Here is a 25,074-nt window from a genome sequence, read left to right on the forward strand (position 1 = left end):
AATCTTCAGTGTACAACACCACGGTGACACTCTTCGTTCACAGTCTTCATTTAGCATCGACAGGGTGACTTCCTTCATTCACAATCTTCGTTATTATCCTTAGCTGCTCATTTGCCACTATGAGTGCCTCTTCTTAATAACACGGGTGATAGATAGTGAACGGTTTGTCTTACTGCGACCTTATGGAGCTGTGGGGCTGCCGTTTCCATACGGGGGTCCCGTCTTCCGCACTCGTCCCCGATACGAGCCAGGTGGGTCTCCAGTATGCATGCGGCTCTCCGTGTATACTTGTCTATGGGGGGCACACGCTCCTGCGTGTGCTTCCAGCCCCACTCCTACAAGCCTGGTGATGTGAGAATATAAGAGAGCAATTGAGTGGTGATACAAACAATCAAACAATAAACATAGTCCATACGTGAGAGTCCATAAGTGAGAGGAGTGTGGACTTACCATCCAACGCCGAGTGGACGGCATATGCTGCGCGAGCGTCTGTGTGTAGCAGGGATCTGATACTGCTAGGTGCGCAGGCTGTTTATAAAGGGCGCGGCTGACAGGCTGCGGCTGTCCTTAATTGCTAACCAGGGCGGCGGCCGGAATGAGGCGCAGCTGATTTAGAATTGCTCTGGGATAATACACTGAGTCTATGACCCGGCCATGGGCGTGCCTGGTTGTCATGGTAACTCGCCCCTCCCCCTGAGGTGAGACCTGACAGACTCCACACACTCCCCCCCTAAGTTTCTTGCTACCGCAAGGAGCTTGACTACTTCCCTCGTCTTCGTACAGTCTTGAGAGCGCGTCCGCGTGTTTCATCTTGGTCCCGGGCCGGTGCTCTATCTCGAACTTGTAGCTCTGGAGCTCGACGAACCAGCGGGTGACACGGTCGTTGCGGTCTTTGTTCGCCGCCATCCACTTGAGTGGCGCGTGGTCGGTCACGAGGGTGAACTGTCTGCCCCATAAGTAGTACCGGAGGTGATGGATGGCCCATTTCACGGCCAGGCACTCCTTCTCGACAGTGGAGTAGTTACGCTCGTGCTTCAGCAGCTTCCTGCTGATGTACAGTACGGGATGCTCATCTCCGTCTAGCGGCTGGGACAGGACAGCGCCGACCCCGGTGTTGGACGCATCCGTGGCGAGGATGAAGGGCCTTGTGAAGTCCGGCGCCACGAGCACCGGCTCGCTGCACAGGGCGGTCTTCAACGTGCGGAAGGCTTCGTCCGCCTCGTCCGTCCACTGGACGTGGTGGGGAAGGTTCTTCTTGGTCAAGTCGTGGAGGGGGGCCGCGATCGTGGCGAAGTTCTGGACGAACTTCTGGTAATAGGCGATCAGGCCGAGGAAGGACTTGACCTGCTTCTTGGTCACCGGGCGTGGCCAGGTCTGGATCTTCTCCACCTTCCTCGTCTGTGGTCGGATGCACCCTCGGCCGATGGTGTAGCCGAGGTAGTCCGTCTCGGTCCAACCAATGCGGCACTTCTTTGCGTTGGCGGTCAGGCCGGCCGCCCGTAGGGTGGCTAGGACTGTGTCGACCCGCTCCAGGTGCTGTCCCCAGGTGGCGCTGTGGATGATTACATCGTCCAGGTAGGCCGCCGCGAAGGCCTGGTGGGGTCGCAGTATTTGGTCCATCAGCCGTTGGAACGTGGCGGGGGCCCCGTGTACTCCGAAGGGCATCACTCGGTACTGGAAGAGTCCATCGGGAGTGATGAAGGCCGTCTTCTGCTTGGCTCTCTCCGTGAGGGGAACCTGCCAGTACCCTTTAGTCAGGTCGAGGGTACTGATGAACCGGGCGGGCCCCAGCCGGTCAATCAGCTCATCGACGCGGGCCATGGGATACGCGTCGAACACGGAGATCTCATTTAACTTCCGGAAATCATTGCAGAAGCGGAGTGTGCCGTCGGGTTTGGGGACAATCACGATCGGGCTCGACCAGGCACTGTGGGACTCCTCGATGACCCCCAGCTCGAGCATCTTCTGGACCTCTTCTCTGATTGCCTTCCTTCGTGCCTCCGGGATCCGGTACGGCCGTAGTCTCACTACCTGGCCGTTAGGGGTGTCGATGTCATGCTTTAGCACGGAGGTGTGGCCCGGTAACTCTGAGAATACGTCGCGGTTCCGATCGAGTAGCTCCCGCAAGTCCTGTGTCTGCTGGGGCGTCAGATCCTCACCAAGGGCCACGGCCGGGGCCTGCGGGGAGACAAAGGTTACTAAAGCGGGTAGGGGCACTTCCTCCGGCGTATGCCACCGTTTCAGTATGTTCACGTGGTAGATCTGGTGTCCGCGTCTTCTACCTGGCTGACTCACCCGGTAGTTCACGTCTCCTTTCCTCTCTACGACTTCATATGGGCCCTTCCATCGGGCCAGGAACTTACATTCGCTGGTGGGGACCAACACCAGCACTTTATCGCCGGGGGCGAACTCTCGGATCTTGGCACCCTTATTGTAGGTGCGCGCCTGGGCCGTCTGGGCTGCGGCCATGTGCTCTCTTACGATGGGCCAGATGCGTTTGGCGCGCTCCTGGAGCGCGTCGACGTGTTCGATGACGCTGCGGAGGGGGGACGGCTGGCTCTCCCAGGCTTCTTTAGCCAGGTCGAGGAGGCCACGCGGTTTCCTCCCGTACAGGAGCTCAAAGGGCGAAAACCCGGTTGACGCTTGGGGTACTTCGCGAATGGCGAAGAGTACAAACGGGATGAGGCGGTCCCAGTCTTTGGCGTCCTCTTCCGTGACGCGTTTTAACATTTTCTTTAGCGTTTGGTTGAACCGTTCGACCAAACCATCCGTCTCAGGGTGGTAGGCGGAGGTCCGTATACGCTTGACCTTCAGCCATTTATACAGGGATGCTAGGACTCTGGACATGAAGCACGTGCCCTGGTCGGTCAGGATTTCGTCCGCTATGCCGACGTGGCTGAATAGCATCAGCAGCTCGTGGGCGATGGCCCGGGCGTTGGCGGTGCGGAGGGGGATGGCCTCCGGATAGCGCGTCGCATAATCCATGATGACTAGGATGTACCGGTGGCCCCGGGCGGACTTAGGGAGGGGTCCGACAATATCCATGGCGATACGGGAGAACGGTACATCGATAATTGGCATTGGAATTAGGGGGCTATGGGGCACGCCGCGGGGGGCGGTTAGCTGACACTCGGCACAGGAGCGGCAAAACTCCTCAATGGCCTTCTTAACGCCTGGCCAATAGAAGCGGGCGGCGACCCGGTCGTAAGTCTTTTGTACGGCCAGGTGGGCCCCTAACTGGTGGGAGTGGGCGAGATACATTACTCGGGACACATACGGTTTGGGGACGAGTAATTGTTCGACGACCTCCCCAGCGGGGTCCTTGCAAGCGCGGTACAGCAAGTCGTGTTGGACGAAGAAGTGTGGGAAAGGTTTCTCACTCACCCCCGGGTTCAGCTTCCCGTCGACGGCCACGACGTTCCGCCTGGCGCCAGCCAGGTTGGGGTCGGCCCACTGAGCGGTGGCGAACGATCCTTGCCGCCGGGGGGGCGGCGCGTCTATTCTGGGGAACTCTAGGAAGGGGTCTTCACCGAGGGCCGGCGTGTCGTCTGCGTCGGAGGCCTCCGCTTCTTCCGGCCCGGGTTCTGGCTGGGGACTTCCTCGGCCGCTGCTGGTGGACGAGGTCCCGTCTTCGCGGAGGGCGGGGCAGGCGACGAGGGGTACGCTACTTCGGCGGCGTCGGCGGCGCCGCGTCCTGGGGGGCCCTCGTCGTCCCGGGTTCCAGTATTTCTCGAACAGCGGACAGTCCGTTCCGATCAAGAGGGGGACGGGGAGTTCGGGGACCACTCCGGCGGCGACCAACGCGGAGCCACGGGGGGTCTGTACGGTCACGTGGGCGACGGGGTACCGCCGGACATCTCCGTGGACACACGTGACCGGGATGGTGGGTCCATTGGTGGCGGAGGCGAGGTCACCCCGGACCAGCGTCACCACGCTGCCTGAGTCCAGCAAGGCATGGGTGTCGGTCCCATCAACCCGGGCGGGGAGGGTGGTCTGTCGTCGGCTCTCACTTCCGGTGTGGAGGCAGGGGCGGGGCCCTCTCATGCTGTCCGCGGAGGGCATGGAGACATCGGGGCCGGGGGGCCGCTCTGGGCAGGCCCAGGACAGGTGGTCCTCCCGATTACAGACGTAGCACCTGCGGATCCGCGGGCTGCGGTCGGGGGGGCCGGACCGGGGCCGGCGGGGTCGGCGGGGCTGGTCGGCGTCGGTCTCGGCGGTCGTCTGTCTTGGGGACGGCGTCGCTCTTGGTCTGGCGGAGCATATCCGAGCAGACGTGGTGGTTCTCCAGGAGGGCGATCAGGGCGTCCACGGATGTGGGGCTGACTCGGGCAACATATTTCTTGGCGTCGGATGGCAGGGCACGGACACACCGGTCTATGACTAATCTCTCAATCCACGGGGTCTCTCCGCCCGTGGTCAGCCAGCTCTGCGTCAGGCGGTAGAGGTCGGCGACCTGAGCGCGAGGGGGCTGGGCCTGCTGATAGGCCCACATGTGGTACCGCTGGGCCCGGGCGGGCAGGCTGTAGCCGAGGGTGGACAAGATGGCGGCCTTCAGCGTCTCGTAGTCTCGAGCGTCTCTGGCGGGAAGGTCCCGACATGCGCGTTGAGCCTCTCCCGAGAGGTAGGGCGCCAGTATGCCGGCCCAGTCGGCGGCGGGCCACTGCTCGCGGTCGGCGGTGCGTTCGAAGAGTTCGAGGTACGCCTCGATGTCATCCTCGGGGGTCTGCTTGGAGAGGACGGCGTTGGGGGTCCTAGGGACATCACCGTGTCGGTCTAGCCTGCGGACAACTTCACGCACAGCGTTCTGTAGTTCAGTCTGACTTCGGAGAAGGGCGGCCAATTCGGGGCTGGCCATGTTTAGGCGGTGGTTGAGATCAGATGAATACCCACATTCTCCACCATATGTGGGAGGTCGGGTGGGAAATACAACTCAGAGTGCAGTTTCAGGGGTTAGACACACGATGGCGCCCCTTGCTTTATTTCTCCAACAGGTTCAAACAAAGTCAGTTTTCACAAACAGAACTCAGACAGTAATATTCTTTGCATGAGGTCCCGGCTCCGAGGCGGGAGTCGTCACTGCAGAGGATGAGAGGGGATGTTAGCATACGGTCAGAGCACAAGGTAAGTACAAAGTTGGGGCCTGAGACACCCGGTCTAGGCAGTCTACCAACTGGACCTTTGTATAACTCTTCCTCTTCTTCTTTTCCAGGTTCCAGAGGAGGCCAGGAGGCTCCCCCGGAGGTAGGTAAGGGGGTGCGTATCTTTCTCTATCCACAAGGCACAGAAGAGTACTTTAGAGTAGAAGTACTCGGATACGGGGTGGTGAGTAATTAGAGTAAAAGTACTTGGTATGGTACCGGGCGGGGATGGTACGGAGGGCCCCTTAGGCTCGGCCAACAGGAAGATACACAAGCATTTATATTCTTATTTCTCTCTATCTACTGGGTGGCCGTGTCGGTACGACAACGGCAGTCAGGGGGTTAACACAAAGTAAGCGCTCTAGTTTCTAACGGTCTTCTTTCACCGGGCCTGGCGGCGCAAGCCAACTTAAAGTCTCTTCAAGGGTGAAATAAACATAACACGGGCCTGTCTTCTTTCACAGGGTGTACGTGACACTTTATCTAGAGCCTGCTAGCTTCCATTAGTCCCTACGGGGTTATCTTCATTCAACAATCTTCAGTGTACAACACCACGGTGACACTCTTCGTTCACAGTCTTCATTTAGCATCGACAGGGTGACTTCCTTCATTCACAATCTTCGTTATTATCCTTAGCTGCTCATTTGCCACTATGAGTGCCTCTTCTTAATAACACGGGTGATAGATAGTGAACGGTTTGTCTTACTGCGACCTTATGGAGCTGTGGGGCTGCCGTTTCCATACGGGGGTCCCGTCTTCCGCACTCGTCCCCGATACGAGCCAGGTGGGTCTCCAGTATGCATGCGGCTCTCCGTGTATACTTGTCTATGGGGGGCACACGCTCCTGCGTGTGCTTCCAGCCCCACTCCTACAAGCCTGGTGATGTGAGAATATAAGAGAGCAATTGAGTGGTGATACAAACAATCAAACAATAAACATAGTCCATACGTGAGAGTCCATAAGTGAGAGGAGTGTGGACTTACCATCCAACGCCGAGTGGACGGCATATGCTGCGCGAGCGTCTGTGTGTAGCAGGGATCTGATACTGCTAGGTGCGCAGGCTGTTTATAAAGGGCGCGGCTGACAGGCTGCGGCTGTCCTTAATTGCTAACCAGGGCGGCGGCCGGAATGAGGCGCAGCTGATTTAGAATTGCTCTGGGATAATACACTGAGTCTATGACCCGGCCATGGGCGTGCCTGGTTGTCATGGTAACTCGCCCCTCCCCCTGAGGTGAGACCTGACAGACTCCACACACTCCCCCCCTAAGTTTCTTGCTACCGCAAGGAGCTTGACTACTTCCCTCGTCTTCGTACAGTCTTGAGAGCGCGTCCGCGTGTTTCATCTTGGTCCCGGGCCGGTGCTCTATCTCGAACTTGTAGCTCTGGAGCTCGACGAACCAGCGGGTGACACGGTCGTTGCGGTCTTTGTTCGCCGCCATCCACTTGAGTGGCGCGTGGTCGGTCACGAGGGTGAACTGTCTGCCCCATAAGTAGTACCGGAGGTGATGGATGGCCCATTTCACGGCCAGGCACTCCTTCTCGACAGTGGAGTAGTTACGCTCGTGCTTCAGCAGCTTCCTGCTGATGTACAGTACGGGATGCTCATCTCCGTCTAGCGGCTGGGACAGGACAGCGCCGACCCCGGTGTTGGACGCATCCGTGGCGAGGATGAAGGGCCTTGTGAAGTCCGGCGCCACGAGCACCGGCTCGCTGCACAGGGCGGTCTTCAACGTGCGGAAGGCTTCGTCCGCCTCGTCCGTCCACTGGACGTGGTGGGGAAGGTTCTTCTTGGTCAAGTCGTGGAGGGGGGCCGCGATCGTGGCGAAGTTCTGGACGAACTTCTGGTAATAGGCGATCAGGCCGAGGAAGGACTTGACCTGCTTCTTGGTCACCGGGCGTGGCCAGGTCTGGATCTTCTCCACCTTCCTCGTCTGTGGTCGGATGCACCCTCGGCCGATGGTGTAGCCGAGGTAGTCCGTCTCGGTCCAACCAATGCGGCACTTCTTTGCGTTGGCGGTCAGGCCGGCCGCCCGTAGGGTGGCTAGGACTGTGTCGACCCGCTCCAGGTGCTGTCCCCAGGTGGCGCTGTGGATGATTACATCGTCCAGGTAGGCCGCCGCGAAGGCCTGGTGGGGTCGCAGTATTTGGTCCATCAGCCGTTGGAACGTGGCGGGGGCCCCGTGTACTCCGAAGGGCATCACTCGGTACTGGAAGAGTCCATCGGGAGTGATGAAGGCCGTCTTCTGCTTGGCTCTCTCCGTGAGGGGAACCTGCCAGTACCCTTTAGTCAGGTCGAGGGTACTGATGAACCGGGCGGGCCCCAGCCGGTCAATCAGCTCATCGACGCGGGCCATGGGATACGCGTCGAACACGGAGATCTCATTTAACTTCCGGAAATCATTGCAGAAGCGGAGTGTGCCGTCGGGTTTGGGGACAATCACGATCGGGCTCGACCAGGCACTGTGGGACTCCTCGATGACCCCCAGCTCGAGCATCTTCTGGACCTCTTCTCTGATTGCCTTCCTTCGTGCCTCCGGGATCCGGTACGGCCGTAGTCTCACTACCTGGCCGTTAGGGGTGTCGATGTCATGCTTTAGCACGGAGGTGTGGCCCGGTAACTCTGAGAATACGTCGCGGTTCCGATCGAGTAGCTCCCGCAAGTCCTGTGTCTGCTGGGGCGTCAGATCCTCACCAAGGGCCACGGCCGGGGCCTGCGGGGAGACAAAGGTTACTAAAGCGGGTAGGGGCACTTCCTCCGGCGTATGCCACCGTTTCAGTATGTTCACGTGGTAGATCTGGTGTCCGCGTCTTCTACCTGGCTGACTCACCCGGTAGTTCACGTCTCCTTTCCTCTCTACGACTTCATATGGGCCCTTCCATCGGGCCAGGAACTTACATTCGCTGGTGGGGACCAACACCAGCACTTTATCGCCGGGGGCGAACTCTCGGATCTTGGCACCCTTATTGTAGGTGCGCGCCTGGGCCGTCTGGGCTGCGGCCATGTGCTCTCTTACGATGGGCCAGATGCGTTTGGCGCGCTCCTGGAGCGCGTCGACGTGTTCGATGACGCTGCGGAGGGGGGACGGCTGGCTCTCCCAGGCTTCTTTAGCCAGGTCGAGGAGGCCACGCGGTTTCCTCCCGTACAGGAGCTCAAAGGGCGAAAACCCGGTTGACGCTTGGGGTACTTCGCGAATGGCGAAGAGTACAAACGGGATGAGGCGGTCCCAGTCTTTGGCGTCCTCTTCCGTGACGCGTTTTAACATTTTCTTTAGCGTTTGGTTGAACCGTTCGACCAAACCATCCGTCTCAGGGTGGTAGGCGGAGGTCCGTATACGCTTGACCTTCAGCCATTTATACAGGGATGCTAGGACTCTGGACATGAAGCACGTGCCCTGGTCGGTCAGGATTTCGTCCGCTATGCCGACGTGGCTGAATAGCATCAGCAGCTCGTGGGCGATGGCCCGGGCGTTGGCGGTGCGGAGGGGGATGGCCTCCGGATAGCGCGTCGCATAATCCATGATGACTAGGATGTACCGGTGGCCCCGGGCGGACTTAGGGAGGGGTCCGACAATATCCATGGCGATACGGGAGAACGGTACATCGATAATTGGCATTGGAATTAGGGGGCTATGGGGCACGCCGCGGGGGGCGGTTAGCTGACACTCGGCACAGGAGCGGCAAAACTCCTCAATGGCCTTCTTAACGCCTGGCCAATAGAAGCGGGCGGCGACCCGGTCGTAAGTCTTTTGTACGGCCAGGTGGGCCCCTAACTGGTGGGAGTGGGCGAGATACATTACTCGGGACACATACGGTTTGGGGACGAGTAATTGTTCGACGACCTCCCCAGCGGGGTCCTTGCAAGCGCGGTACAGCAAGTCGTGTTGGACGAAGAAGTGTGGGAAAGGTTTCTCACTCACCCCCGGGTTCAGCTTCCCGTCGACGGCCACGACGTTCCGCCTGGCGCCAGCCAGGTTGGGGTCGGCCCACTGAGCGGTGGCGAACGATCCTTGCCGCCGGGGGGGCGGCGCGTCTATTCTGGGGAACTCTAGGAAGGGGTCTTCACCGAGGGCCGGCGTGTCGTCTGCGTCGGAGGCCTCCGCTTCTTCCGGCCCGGGTTCTGGCTGGGGACTTCCTCGGCCGCTGCTGGTGGACGAGGTCCCGTCTTCGCGGAGGGCGGGGCAGGCGACGAGGGGTACGCTACTTCGGCGGCGTCGGCGGCGCCGCGTCCTGGGGGGCCCTCGTCGTCCCGGGTTCCAGTATTTCTCGAACAGCGGACAGTCCGTTCCGATCAAGAGGGGGACGGGGAGTTCGGGGACCACTCCGGCGGCGACCAACGCGGAGCCACGGGGGGTCTGTACGGTCACGTGGGCGACGGGGTACCGCCGGACATCTCCGTGGACACACGTGACCGGGATGGTGGGTCCATTGGTGGCGGAGGCGAGGTCACCCCGGACCAGCGTCACCACGCTGCCTGAGTCCAGCAAGGCATGGGTGTCGGTCCCATCAACCCGGGCGGGGAGGGTGGTCTGTCGTCGGCTCTCACTTCCGGTGTGGAGGCAGGGGCGGGGCCCTCTCATGCTGTCCGCGGAGGGCATGGAGACATCGGGGCCGGGGGGCCGCTCTGGGCAGGCCCAGGACAGGTGGTCCTCCCGATTACAGACGTAGCACCTGCGGATCCGCGGGCTGCGGTCGGGGGGGCCGGACCGGGGCCGGCGGGGTCGGCGGGGCTGGTCGGCGTCGGTCTCGGCGGTCGTCTGTCTTGGGGACGGCGTCGCTCTTGGTCTGGCGGAGCATATCCGAGCAGACGTGGTGGTTCTCCAGGAGGGCGATCAGGGCGTCCACGGATGTGGGGCTGACTCGGGCAACATATTTCTTGGCGTCGGATGGCAGGGCACGGACACACCGGTCTATGACTAATCTCTCAATCCACGGGGTCTCTCCGCCCGTGGTCAGCCAGCTCTGCGTCAGGCGGTAGAGGTCGGCGACCTGAGCGCGAGGGGGCTGGGCCTGCTGATAGGCCCACATGTGGTACCGCTGGGCCCGGGCGGGCAGGCTGTAGCCGAGGGTGGACAAGATGGCGGCCTTCAGCGTCTCGTAGTCTCGAGCGTCTCTGGCGGGAAGGTCCCGACATGCGCGTTGAGCCTCTCCCGAGAGGTAGGGCGCCAGTATGCCGGCCCAGTCGGCGGCGGGCCACTGCTCGCGGTCGGCGGTGCGTTCGAAGAGTTCGAGGTACGCCTCGATGTCATCCTCGGGGGTCTGCTTGGAGAGGACGGCGTTGGGGGTCCTAGGGACATCACCGTGTCGGTCTAGCCTGCGGACAACTTCACGCACAGCGTTCTGTAGTTCAGTCTGACTTCGGAGAAGGGCGGCCAATTCGGGGCTGGCCATGTTTAGGCGGTGGTTGAGATCAGATGAATACCCACATTCTCCACCATATGTGGGAGGTCGGGTGGGAAATACAACTCAGAGTGCAGTTTCAGGGGTTAGACACACGATGGCGCCCCTTGCTTTATTTCTCCAACAGGTTCAAACAAAGTCAGTTTTCACAAACAGAACTCAGACAGTAATATTCTTTGCATGAGGTCCCGGCTCCGAGGCGGGAGTCGTCACTGCAGAGGATGAGAGGGGATGTTAGCATACGGTCAGAGCACAAGGTAAGTACAAAGTTGGGGCCTGAGACACCCGGTCTAGGCAGTCTACCAACTGGACCTTTGTATAACTCTTCCTCTTCTTCTTTTCCAGGTTCCAGAGGAGGCCAGGAGGCTCCCCCGGAGGTAGGTAAGGGGGTGCGTATCTTTCTCTATCCACAAGGCACAGAAGAGTACTTTAGAGTAGAAGTACTCGGATACGGGGTGGTGAGTAATTAGAGTAAAAGTACTTGGTATGGTACCGGGCGGGGATGGTACGGAGGGCCCCTTAGGCTCGGCCAACAGGAAGATACACAAGCATTTATATTCTTATTTCTCTCTATCTACTGGGTGGCCGTGTCGGTACGACAACGGCAGTCAGGGGGTTAACACAAAGTAAGCGCTCTAGTTTCTAACGGTCTTCTTTCACCGGGCCTGGCGGCGCAAGCCAACTTAAAGTCTCTTCAAGGGTGAAATAAACATAACACGGGCCTGTCTTCTTTCACAGGGTGTACGTGACACTTTATCTAGAGCCTGCTAGCTTCCATTAGTCCCTACGGGGTTATCTTCATTCAACAATCTTCAGTGTACAACACCACGGTGACACTCTTCGTTCACAGTCTTCATTTAGCATCGACAGGGTGACTTCCTTCATTCACAATCTTCGTTATTATCCTTAGCTGCTCATTTGCCACTATGAGTGCCTCTTCTTAATAACACGGGTGATAGATAGTGAACGGTTTGTCTTACTGCGACCTTATGGAGCTGTGGGGCTGCCGTTTCCATACGGGGGTCCCGTCTTCCGCACTCGTCCCCGATACGAGCCAGGTGGGTCTCCAGTATGCATGCGGCTCTCCGTGTATACTTGTCTATGGGGGGCACACGCTCCTGCGTGTGCTTCCAGCCCCACTCCTACAAGCCTGGTGATGTGAGAATATAAGAGAGCAATTGAGTGGTGATACAAACAATCAAACAATAAACATAGTCCATACGTGAGAGTCCATAAGTGAGAGGAGTGTGGACTTACCATCCAACGCCGAGTGGACGGCATATGCTGCGCGAGCGTCTGTGTGTAGCAGGGATCTGATACTGCTAGGTGCGCAGGCTGTTTATAAAGGGCGCGGCTGACAGGCTGCGGCTGTCCTTAATTTCTAACCAGGGCGGCGGCCGGAATGAGGCGCAGCTGATTTAGAATTGCTCTGGGATAATACACTGAGTCTATGACCCGGCCATGGGCGTGCCTGGTTGTCATGGTAACTCGCCCCTCCCCCTGAGGTGAGACCTGACAGACTCCACAATGCATACAGACTCTGCATGAGATATACAGTACATTAGGGGGATATGCGGCGCTCGCACAGTACCGGGACAAACATATTGAAAACACCAAGCCAAATAACACCACTGATTTTCTCTCCTCTCGCACGGTCTTAACAGGAACGAGGATATCTGATACTGTTGGACGATAAATGCATTCCGGTGGGACCACAGACGGGCTAACACAAGCAGTGACACACTACTAAACAAATGGATCGGCATGACCAGAGTGATTTGGCAGGGCCGACGGCGGAGCTATGATGATGATACTGACTTGTTTGTGGGTGTCGTGACATTGGCGAGGATGGTGAAGTTGCTTCTTACAGTTCGTAGGCTGGCCAACACCTGGATAAGGGAGGGGGGAGGGGGCAGACAAGATAAAGTCACTGCACTTGTTAGACAGAAGTACCTGTTTATCACCAAGTGTCACCATAACGATAAAGCACAATGAATTGCCTTGTTGTTGAAAGGTGCTATAAAATACACCTTCCTTGCCTTGAGCAACGTTCAAACGTTGAATAATAGCTTGACCAGGAGTTTCTATACTTTCACAAGTACTGCGGTTGAGTACTTTTTTGTCCACCACTGCTAATTACCCAGACTTTCAAAGGCATTTACAACAACAATATTTGCCTTTTAAAGAGTATGGTAGGATATATGTAGTATTGTAGGATGTAGGCAGGCTACAACAGTATGTGTTTTCTGTCTTGAGTTGAGCTCTAAAAGATGTCCTATGCATTCATGCAAATGGAAAAAAAGTCTATTCTACTTTATTCTATTCTATTTTCATGACAGCCAAATTGGTATGAATTATGAAATAGTAGTGTAATGTTACTTGGTGTTATCAATGATCCTAATTAATTTAGCAGCACAGTGGACCTGAATGGAACACAACCTCCATCAATGCAACACCTGTGAAGAAAGTAACATTACACTGCCAAAAAACTGTTAACCATGCACTACACCCTGCCTACAGTATGTACTTAGTTGTTGTACGACAAACAGGCTGATGTAAAATGATCTAAAATAGATCACAACGCATTGTGAGCTTCTATTTTTATCACCTCATATACTGAATTTGAACATTATTTTGTTGAACATTTTCACCTATGACATGACATAGCTAGACCAGGGACGCCAGGTTGAACGTGGTAAGCACATACCTGAGCAAAAGGGGTGACTATCATGTCTTCGGCGTGGCTGTGGAGAGAGGGATGAAAACAAAGGAAAGCAAGTAAATATGAATGGGAGTGTTTAGGATGGACAAACACAGCTGCGTTGCTAAGTGCGTTAAGGTTGGTCGGTATAGCTGTGAAATGGATGTTTACGTGTAGGACTGTGTGAATCTAAACAGAGCAACGGTGCCGAAATTTACTGATGGAAGGTTCAGAGTCAGACGGTTGGAATTTACAGAGAGATGAGCCATGAAATACAGCTGAATGGCCAATGCTAACAGGATCTGGTATGATTTCATTAGCATAATTCTACTGTAATTACAATGTTATTCAATGTCAAGCAAGTGGGCTGTGATTGTTTAATGTGTGTGTGTGTGTGTGTGTGTGTGTGTGTGTGTGTGTGTGTGTGTGTGTGTGTGTGTGTGTGTGTGTGCAGGCTTGCATCAAATTATACTCTAAACCAGTGGTTCATTTTCAGGTCAAGGTCCACAGAATTCATATAATGTATTTGGCAGTGGACTGCAGTTTGAAAGGATTTGGTGCCAGTGACCCCATATTGAGAACCAGTGCTAGTCTAAACCACTGTTTCCCGGACCAATTTGTATGAGTCACGACTCGAGTAAAATCTTTTATATATATTTTTTTATTTTTTATTTTATACATTTTAAAACAAACAAACAAAAAAACACATCTAAGAAATTACAGAAATAAAAAAATATTATTGTGAAAATAGCCGATCTATAAAAGCTTGTTATATTCTGCTATTCTCACCAGTTTGGGTCCCGGGCAAATGTCTAATATCTCTTTTGGTTCTTGAGCTAAAAAGTTTGGGAAACTGCTCTCTAAACCACGCACCACAGGTGACCATGTTGTCCGTGTGATGGAGTTAGAACAAAGACATGGTACTCACCCCTCACTGTTGATGGAGTTAGAACAAAGACCTGGTACTCACCCCTCACTGTTGATGGAGTTGTTGCGTGACATGGTTTTGGGGGACATGTCATAGTCCGAGTCTGAGCGATACAGGAAGGACTCCCTGCGCTGGCTCTGGGGGAAGGAGGTGGGGTGCAGCACCAACCCAGGACCCGAGTGGGCGTCCATGGGACTGCGGCCAGGTGACGGACCATTCTCTGAGTCAAAGCTGAAGGGGACGAGAAGGTGTCAAATTAATTTAACCAATTTACACCAACAATCTTCACAGAGATTTAGGCAACGAGAAGTCCTGCGTGCTTCAGCCAGCAGAAGCTAGAAGGGCTGGTCGGTGCTCAACAGGAACAACTTGCATCAGAAAATATATAATACCTGGGCACTTCAGGAGACCCAAATAAAATTAACTGGAGCACTCGACTGGTCTGCACTTTCTTTATTGTTTTGCAGGGGTGACTGACGTTTCGACTTTCATCTTCCTCAGAATCAAACAGAACAATGGAATAAATCAGAGATTTGTATGCAGGAAAATTAAAGTAACTCAGGATTTAAGTCCAGTTGTATTTTTCTTTTCACGCCGACAGCCCCGGTGAATTCAATCTGAATGTGCAATCTCAATCTGCAAGTGTTTGTCGGCTATTAGGCCTGTATGGCGAGTGATTTCTAAAACTGAGGTGCCCAACTGCCCATTGTTGCCTCTGATAGCATTGTTCCTAAGGTGCCTGCAGGGTATTGGGTCCGTCAAAACCAATATGCATTTCAAACCGTAGAAACCTTGGCGTCAGTTTTGATCAGGCTATGCACCACGACACACACATCAAGTCGCTGACCCATATATGTCTCTTCCACCTGAGAAACACTGCAAAACTCAGTCAGTTGTCTCACACCCTCTGTGTTAGAGATGATTACCTGTATATCCATGCCTTTGTCTCCTCACGCTTGCAATATTGCAAATCACTTTTCACCTTCAGAGTGTATGTATTGTCTGCTGCCAGACTGTTAACCAGCTCCAGCAAAAGGAGTCACATTACATTACTCAGGTCCTGATGGCCTCAGGCTCTACATGTAGAGCTCTGCATGGCCAGGCACCTGAATATATCATTGACCTGCAGGAGCCTAAGGTCTGCTGAACAGTGTCTACTTGAAGTATTCCACTAAAAATAAAAGATGACTGAGCCTTTCATTCTCTAAGCTCCCAAATTTTGGCATGTCCTTCCACAGGTCTTAAGAACCATGAAAAGGCTACTGTTAAAACAAGCATTTGTGGAATTCCCTTGATTTGATGTGTGTAATGTGTCTGCTGTCTTAAAGGCGTAGTGAAACGGAAATGGTGGACATATTATTTTGAAGTTTCAGGCGGTTTCAAGTTGAAAAACTGCTATGAAGTTTCTGAACCAATCAGAGCGTCCCTTCAGGCGATGGGACGGTAGCTATGCTATGCAGGACAGCATGGAGTGTGTTTGTTTACAAGTCAGATGGTCGGCCAGCTGTACCAGTTTACTGATATGTGGCTTATTTCTACCCTATAATGTTTTCAGATACATCTTTTAGCGTGATGATTAAGTTGAAACCAAGTAATACACTGTCTGGATGTTATCTTGAATAGGAATAAAAACGGAGGATTTTTGTAATCAGTTAGCAGCTGTGCTGGACGCAGTGGACGGATGCACACATATGGGGAATTAAACAGGTAAGCTTAATTTTTATTGGCTTTTATCGATGTGGGCCTCGACACGTCATCACACAGTACATTTTCGTTTTCAGGAAGTAATAAAAATTATTATTTTTATGGACTTTTGATATATAAATACACAAAAATGAGAATTTGCCAATTATTTTGGCATCCATTGTTACGTATGCTCATATGATGACCACGGATATAGTCTAAAAGTTTCATTTCACTACACCTTTAACTTATGGTTTGGGCTGCTACCTGTATGTGTACGTGTAAAATGTACAGGTGCTTTCTTGATCTACACAAACCTTACAACCTGAGTAGTAGTTTGTTTGCCTTGCCCACCCGACCAGGAAGATAATTGGCCTAGGGCCCCTGTGAGTCTTAATCCGTCCCTGCTCCTACCAGGTTACAGTTGTTGTATTACTCAGGAAAGGAAGGTTGAAGGAGAAAGATATGACAGCTGTTTTTAATTAACATACAGACATTACAGGCTGCTGCGTGTATGTTCAGATAAGGCTATCTCTGGTCTCTGGAGGACCAGAGTTAAGATAAAACATGCTCAAAACGAACGTGTCGCACAGCGGCAGTTTCTGTTAGGTTGATGATGGCCTGTTGTTAAGACGTCGGGAGTGAAATGATTTGAGGGCACGACGAGACAGCTGTCCACACAGCATCAATACAGCACGGCGCTGATTGACACTGAGCCCATAATGCACTGGGGCCACCTCTGCCAGATCCGCTCGACAATGACCTTCTCACAAGATAACGGTAAACAAAGCCGAAAACAGAAAGGTCCTCCGCCAGGTCGCACCGTGAGCACTCCACTGTTGTTCACGCGACAAAGCAGTGTTTCCCCCTAAACAACAGCTCTTGAATTCAAACTAATTCACACCAATGTACTTCAATCTAAATGAATTATAAGGGCAGTGATATACGTTCTAGAATTGGCGAGGACTTAACTTCTAACTTAGTGAAAATAAAATGTTATGTTTTGAAGCAAATGTATTAGATTCTTCATTAGTCGTCCAAAAACTTCAAGCCAAGTCCTCAAACTTTTGGTTTCAACTTACTTTCAACCTGGTATCTCTATTTTGGGCATGTCATTAAACCGTACTGTAGGAGAAACAAAACAAATTATCTAAATCAAAAACATTTACAAATTTCATTTTTTTAAAATAAAATAGTAAAAATAGAAGCTCACGCCCGTGTTGCGATGGGACACGCTGTGAGCTTGAAATCACTTTTCACAATAGACCCGATTTCCAAACTCAAAGAACACAGCAATAACACAGCTATAAACTGTAGTGTGCATGTGCCTGAGGCATGCTGAGAAAGTCCATCTTCGTCACATTGGCAGACCAATTAAATTGAGAGCGACGCAGACTGTTGGTCCGAGTACTAGGAACCACTCTTAAGACATAGGAACAATATGTGAACATGGTCCCAGAGATCAAAGCTCTTTCCACAGTAATAATTAATCCCCATGTCTCAGTATCACCATTGTCGTTCTCAGACTTAGAGAGAGAAAGGTGCCCCCTTTCATTTGAAGATAATTACTTGCCTTTAACAGGAGTACGGCGTGTTAATCACATCTGATATTATAAAGACATGTAAAGACATGTTACTTAGATATAAAAATGATTTCCTGGTAAGCTCTGCTCTTGGAATAGGCCTAAGTATTGGCCAGCAGCACCACTACTGTGAGCTGACGAGCATGTACACCAGTGTGTGAGTGTGCATTTAATCGATTTCACTTTACGTTCTGTTCAAGCGATGTGCTGTGTGAATTATTTAATATTTTACATAGTATAAAAACCTCTTCTCTCGGGATGCTGGAAAATATATAGGCTGCGTTGTCCATATTTTCTGCAAAAGAGACACTGACGCGAGTAACGTTATAATCTGACATCCTTGCCTATGTCACAATCTGGGTTTAACGCTAACCCGAGTTCACAAGCATCTTTTTTAAATCCAGTGGTGAGTTTAGATGCGTCTACTCTCTATGATGTAAAACATATCACAAGTGTAAGTGTAAGCCCTCTGCAACCTTTATTCACTGACTAATCCATCAAACTTTCAGAGTAATTGATGAGAGTTTTAAGTCAGCATTTAATAATGCTGAATCTAATCTGCTCGTGACTGTAGGTATCTGTGGGAGTGACAGCATGTTGCAATAGGCCTGGTCTACAAGATTCTCTACACCACCAAAATACCCTTGTACTGTACCTGTCTAAATACGTCCTTAATTTCAAGGAAATTCACACTCACAACACCAGGGAGTTCAACAAACCACATGCAATGCAGATCCGGCTCAAACAAGGGATTAAATTAATTCCGCTCCTACGCCACTAAAATAAAAATGTAGAACGCCCTACCAACAGCCGTTAAGAAATGTGAATTACTTGACTCCTTCAAAACCGCTCTAAAAGAGCACCTATGGACGGCTGAAATTCGAAACTGGCTCCCGTAAAAAAATAAAAAGATCTGACTGACCCCCCCCCCTCCAAACCCTTTTTTCAATACTGTACATGTTTTTTCCCTTTTTTACTGTCTTTATATGATGATTTCCTGTTTTTTCATAGAATTGTATATTTGCATATCTTTAAATATTCTGTTGAATTGAAAATGGAGGACCCTGATGTAAACAAGTCTTAGTGCTTTTCATGGTTTTGTCCTCAAAGTAGCAGTTTTTGTATTGACCGTGTATAGCCTGTGCGTAAGAGACCAGAGTGTGCATTATTATCACCCCTATCTTTAATAATAATAAAAACATGACATTTATATTACTTTATATTACTAAGGATGTATCCATTATATTCACCACTATTCACTAATTCAGCTAGAACAACAAATTGCTGAAAGGTTTCATTAAATACGCCCTTGGGTAGCTCTTTGCAATAACAAAACAAATGTTTTTCTGCCTTGCTCTGTCTCACACACATGCACGCACACACTGGCTGGCACGCACGCACGCTGGCACGTACGGTCGCACGCTGACACACATTCATAGATACCACCCTAAAATCAAGTTAGCACTCCTCTGGACGTGTTCAAGGGACGGTGACAGCCAGGCAGCCAGGTCTATGAATCTGGACACAGAGAGTTACACACAGAGACACAGTGGGGTTGGACACATCGGGAGCTGTACATGTACCTGTAATAACAGTGAGACGACGAGCGCCTGCGCTCCTGAATGCTGCGGTTGAGTTTCATGCGGCGGAAGAGAGAGGAGCCCCCGTGTCCCCGAGGCTGGTCGGGGGACACGAGAGAGGCCTGGGTGGGGGCATTGGAGGTGGAGGTGGTGACAGGAGGGCACTCGTCGCTCTCCGAGAGGGTCAGCTGTCGTGTTAGCTTCTTCTGACTCATCTCTGCCGCTTTTGGTCCCAGCGGGGCAGAACAGTTCAAGAAAAAATTAAATCCCCCCCCACATGAGCACACACACACACACACACACACACACACACACACACACACACACACACAGTATTCAAACCACTTCAAAGTGGTTCAGATGTCTTAGATATAATGTGCTTTCTTCTCGCTCTCACCCCCTCCTATGCAGTCCCCTTCATCCCACTTTTAGCACCCCATCTCACGTCTCGTGCAGGAAGAGAGTCAGAAAAAAAGGGTTCCAAAATGGTCTACTATCAGTCCAAAATGGTCTACTATCAGATCCTGATCCTTGCCTTATAGTCCTGGTTTCCTAATCATCTGAAGAGTCAAAATGCACGCATTCCTGCAGGTGCTGAACTTCCAATTTCACCCTCTCACTATGTCCCCTATAGCCTTTACACAGATATCTGTGTTTGCAGGTCTGTTTGAGGCTCGCATGTCAGTGCGTGCAGTTCCTGTCTGAGCCAACCTCTTTTCAAGTTGGTGCTTCTGATATTTCACCACCTCGACTCTCGCTCTCTCTCAGCCCCGGCCGGGGAGAGGCCCCGTCACGTTTCTTGGCTGTCCTTGGTTCTCCACCTCACAGGTGGCTCCTCCCCCTCTCACCCATCATGCCACTGGCTCCTCCCCCTCTCACACATCATGCCACTGTCAGCATAGCATACATCCCAGATGGGCTGGTGGGTCATCATTTGGGAATGTTGCCTAATTTGCCTCTTTCTCCATTTGACTTTTTGGTATCTAGATCTGTTCATTTGCCCCTGTCCCTCACTCCCCTCAACCGCAAGCATGGGCCTCTCACACTCCTTATCTCGCACCTCGCAGTTCCTCTTGCAGTAACAGGAAGACAGTATACGGTACAGCAGACCAAACTACAGAGGATTTTGGATGGTAAGTAAGAAATCACCCCATAAGGCGGAAGAGAGAAAGCAGAGAAAATAAAGACAACAAAGATGGGTTGAGTCACAGCCCTGTGTAAATGTTTACATTTTCCACCAAAGTGCAGGCGAGGTTTGCGCCCAAAACATGTTGTATTTTGACATCAACAGCATTGCTCACTGACCGCACATTCCTTTGCCTTTGGATATGAACAGATTCAGACTCTCAATCTAGCGTACTGTACTGTGGGAAGGACAACTGGACCAATCTAGCGTACTGTACTGTGGGAAGGACAACTGGACCAATCTAGCGTACTGTACTGTGGGAAGGACAACTGGACCAATCTAGCGTACTGTACTGTGGGAAGGACAACTGGACCAATCTAGCGTACTGTACTGTGGGAAGGACAACTGGACCAATCTAGCGTACTGTACTGTGGGAAGGACAACTGGACCAATCTAGCGTACTGTACTGTGGGAAGGACAACTGGACCAATCTAGCGTACTGTACTGTGGGAAGGACAACTGGACCAATCTAGCGTACTGTACTGTGGGAAGGACAACTGGACCAATCTAGCGTACTATACTGTGGGAAGGACAATTAACTGGTCCATGAAATAGCTTGGAAGGAAGCACACAGGGTTTACCAAGCAGTGGTGGAAAGTAACTAAGTACATTTACTTAAAGGACCACTTTTCAACCTATCTTCATATAATAAGTGCTCACTAATAATCATGAAATAATCTGTCTGTGTCTCATATTAGGGCTGTGGGCAGTTCAGAAACTGTCTTCCAGTGACATCATCGATGGGGAATACAAGCTAATAAAAACTGCAGGCTTTCTAGTCCTGAAAAGTTGAAAAGCGAAAATGGAAGCCATCGTTCTCACGATAATGAAAATCTAAACATTTTTGTAAAAAAATCTTGTTTAAAAAATAATCTGCATAATGATGATGTCACTGGAAGACGGTTTCTAAACTTCCCACAGCCCTCCTATGAGACACAGACTTAGTAGGAAAAAATCGTGCCATTTTATCGTGATTATTAGTGAGGACCTATTATATGAAGATAGGTTGAAAAGTGGTGAAGTGTACTGTAGGCCTGGCCTCAAAATTAAAAAGAATCTTCTAAATCCTCCAGCAGACCTACAAGCTCGTAGCGCCACTCGGTGGCGCGCCATGAGCTTATAGATCTGCTATTTTTCAACAGATAAATTATAACATAATGTTTAAAACACCAAAAGAGGTTCCCGCCCAAAATGGGTTTAGTACCATTTTGAGGTATTTGTACTTGAGTCTACTCCACTACATCTCAGATCCAAATATTGTTACTAGTTACTTTGTAGATTTTGATTATGATTACAAAACATTGTACCCACTTCAGCCCTATACATTTCAGCCATTTTGAAATAGCAGATATACAAGCTCACAATGCAATTTTCAAGATATCTTTTTTATGTGAAATGAGACATTCTGCATAATGAGTACTTTCTACTTTTGGTACTTTAAGTATATTTTGATGCCAATACTTTTGTACTTTTACTCAAGTAAATTTAAATGTTTTGACTTTTACTTGTAGTATTTCTAAACTCAGCACAAAAAGTTCGTAAACTGGTCCATTATTTCTCTACTTTTATAATACCAATTGGTATTGTATTTTATATCATTTTAATCATTGATTAGTCACCTTTACAACGAGGTACAGCTTTTAGGCGTTCGTGGAATGAGCAACACTGCCAAACGTGTGTTGCACCCCCAAAACAATTGCCAAAATGGCAAATGTTTGGTATTCAAACCTTGCTTTGAGTTCAGTCAGAGAAGGTGTTTCCGTTGGTCACTCAGTCTCTAGCACGTACAGCACGTCCAAGCTGATCCCACAAGTGTTCAATTGGGTTGAGGTCTGGACTCACAGGCCATTCCATCCTGCACTCCCAAATTCTGAGTGGAGAGGTGAGTGCTGTCATGTCATCCTGGAGGATCATCAGATTAGGTCCCAGATTCTGAAGATATGGGATTGCCAGTTGCCACTCATGCCGATATCTCACTGCATTGAGATTGCCTTAAATGTTCTGTCTTGCCTGTGAGAGAGATACTGCCCCATACCATACCAAGCTGTTGTGGCTGTGTAGTGCGTATGGATCTTCCACACGCTACCGAGTTCCCTAACACTGAGAGCTCCATTTTGCGCCGCCCTTAACCCATAGCCATTTTTTACTGTTTTGAAAAACATTTTAAAATAGTTCAACTAGCCGAACTACATCGAGACATTGTGAGCTTGTAGATCGGCTATTTGAACTATTTTAAAAGGTTTTTTTTTTATAAAATAATTTAGGGATAAGGGATAAGATATAGCCCTGAGTGTAAAAGTGTAAAAATAGCCAATATGTGTTTGTTGTTTTTTCATTATTACTGTGGGAGAGTGCAACCATACAATCCACTAAGCAACTCAAAGCAAGGGTTGAATACCAAGCATTTTGCCATTTAGGCAACGTTTTTGGGGGTGCCGTGCAACGCACACGTTTATAACAGTGTTGCTCATGCCACGAACACCTGGCCCTTACAAGCCATATCGGCTTGTTGTAAAGGTGACTAATCAACGATTAAAATTATATAAAATATAATACCAATTGGTATTATAAAATGTATACAAAGTGAACATTTTTGGACCCTTTTATTTCCTGTCAAACTACTGTAAATCTATCCATAAAGTCTCTTTCCCCTTTTCCTGTCAAACTACTGTAAATCTATCCATAAAGTCTCTTTCCCCTTTTCCTGTCAAACTACTGTAGATCTATCCATAAAGTCTCTCTCCCCCTTTTCCTGTCAAACTACTGTAAATCTATCCATAAAGTCTCTTTCCCCTTTTCCTGTCAAACTACTGTAAATCTATCCATAAAGTATCCACCTTTTATTTCCTGTCAAAACTACTGTAAATCTATCCATAAAGTCTCTCTCTCCCTTTTCCTGTCAAACTACTGTAAATCTATCCATAAAGTCTCTCTCTCCCTTTTCCTGTCAAACTACTGTAAATCTATCCATAAAGTCTCTCTCCCCCTTTCCTGTCAAACTACTGTAAATCTATCAATAAAGGCAAAAAGCCCAAAACAATATCTACTGTAAGTAAAACATGTGAATACTTTTTTCCACCAGCGTTACTCCGTCTGTGCATCCATCCGTGTGCATCTGTGATTGACATTTCTAGCCCATTTAGACCTGAGGACGATCCTACAAATGTTTTCTAAATTATTTTCAAAACAGTATTCTGAAAAACCCATGTTTCTATGTCAGTCGTTCTCAAACATTTTCATGTCAAGGACCCCCAAAAATATATGTAATTGGCCGCCGACCCACATCTGAAAATACCGTATGTTGTTCCAGGGACCCCTCCAGAATCAAAGATTTTAGTTAAAAACGTTCACTGTGAAAGAATATATATTCAAAAGCTTGTAGATCTGCTATTTTTCAATAAAGTATAACATAATGCTCAAACACCAAAAGGGGTTCCCGTCCTGAATGGGCTAGAGACAAAGGGCAGATATTGAGATATAGAGGCTGACATACTCTCTTGTGTGTGAGTGTGCGAGACGCATGCCATCTTGCACAGGCACCAGCGCACATGCTCAAATAAAAAAGCTTGCAAATATTAGCAGCTTTTCTGTCCGCCTTCTTTGCAAGAGCTGAGCACCAAAGCGAGACCGACTGGCGTCTGATTCATCCTCCGTCGTACAGCGGTGCTATGCGCAGAAAATAACAGATGTTCAAGCTCACATCACAACACAGACGCAACATGCTGTGGGCTTGCAAATCGGTTATCTGTCATATAATGAAGTATAAATGGCACATGGATTCAGTGTTCCACCTTTCAATGAGCTGCACTGAAGAACAGAATGAAAATGACCCGTCTTGTCAAGTCCCTCTGCCCCCTCCCCCTCCTCCTCCTCCTTCCATCGTTTTCCATATTCAACAGTTCATGTCTTTTCTGTCACTCCCTTCTCCCTTTAAGCATGCAGGGGCGACGGAAAGCAAGGGCAGCCATGCTCAAAGTGACTCATGTTCTCACACACAGTCACACACACACACACACACACACACACACACACACACACACACACACATACACACACACACACAACAAATCTTTCATAGTGTAAAAATGTATCCGTAGGGGCCCATTTTTACACATGCGCACGCACGCGCACGCGCACACACTCAGGAAATCCTTACGGACTCAGTTAAACAAATACTGTGGATTTGGCAGTGCACACTCTGTATTTCTGCGGTGTGATTACAAGGCAGCTGGCTGTATGAAGCTCTGTTGGTTCCATGATGTAATGTACAGTCAGTGGAGTGCATCACAGTGGACAATGACATGATGATCATGATCACATGACAGTGTGTCATTTCATTATCCACCATAATCACTATTCAATACAATGACATGATGATCACATGACAGTGTGTCATTTCATTATCAATGACATGATGATCACATGACAGTGTGTCATTTCATTATCCACCATAATCACTATTCAATACAATGACATGATGATCACATGACAGTGTGTCATTTCATTATCAATGACATGATGATCACATGACAGTGTGTCATTTCATTATCAATGACATGATGATCACATGACAGTGTGTCATTTCATTATCAATGACATGATGATCACATGACAGTGTGTCATTTCATTATCAATGACATGATGATCACATGACAGTGTGTCATTTCATTATCCACCATTCATCACTATTCACTATTTGGAATAGCGTAATATCACAACCAATGTTTCTCTCTCACACGCATGCACGCACGGCAAGCACACCGATCTACAAGCATCCAGCTAGCAATTCTTGACCAATGACCCAATGCTGCTATTTCCCCGCCTAGAATATGGATGCTGGGGTTCAATTTAAGTGATTAAGTAAATCTTTGAAGTATA

At 50.4% G+C, this 25,074-nt stretch overlaps 1 protein-coding gene across 2 annotated transcripts in view; it reads right to left on the minus strand.

The window, feature by feature from the left end:
• pde4a (phosphodiesterase 4A, cAMP-specific) overlaps positions 1–19,943 on the minus strand; it is a 45,147-nt gene extending 25,204 nt beyond the window's left edge. Inside the window, exons 1-4 of one of the 2 annotated variants that reach the window (XM_080776633.1) lie at positions 19,014–19,943; positions 14,207–14,395; positions 13,243–13,279; positions 12,354–12,424 (exon numbers count right to left, since the gene is read on the minus strand). In XM_080776633.1, coding sequence (XP_080632759.1) covers positions 12,354–12,424; positions 13,243–13,279; positions 14,207–14,395; positions 19,014–19,225 — 509 coding nt within the window. In that variant the 5' untranslated portion in view covers positions 19,226–19,943. Of the gene's footprint in view, positions 1–12,353; positions 12,425–13,242; positions 13,280–14,164; positions 14,179–14,206; positions 14,396–19,013 lie in introns of those variants that run through there. The other variant, XM_080776634.1, reaches the window with a different exon arrangement.
• Positions 19,944–25,074: the final 5,131 nt, after the last annotated feature.

Source organism: Protomyctophum bolini, assembly GCF_963924005.1.
Source record: "Protomyctophum bolini genome assembly, chromosome: 11".
Taxonomy (NCBI): domain Eukaryota; kingdom Metazoa; phylum Chordata; class Actinopteri; order Myctophiformes; family Myctophidae; genus Protomyctophum; species Protomyctophum bolini.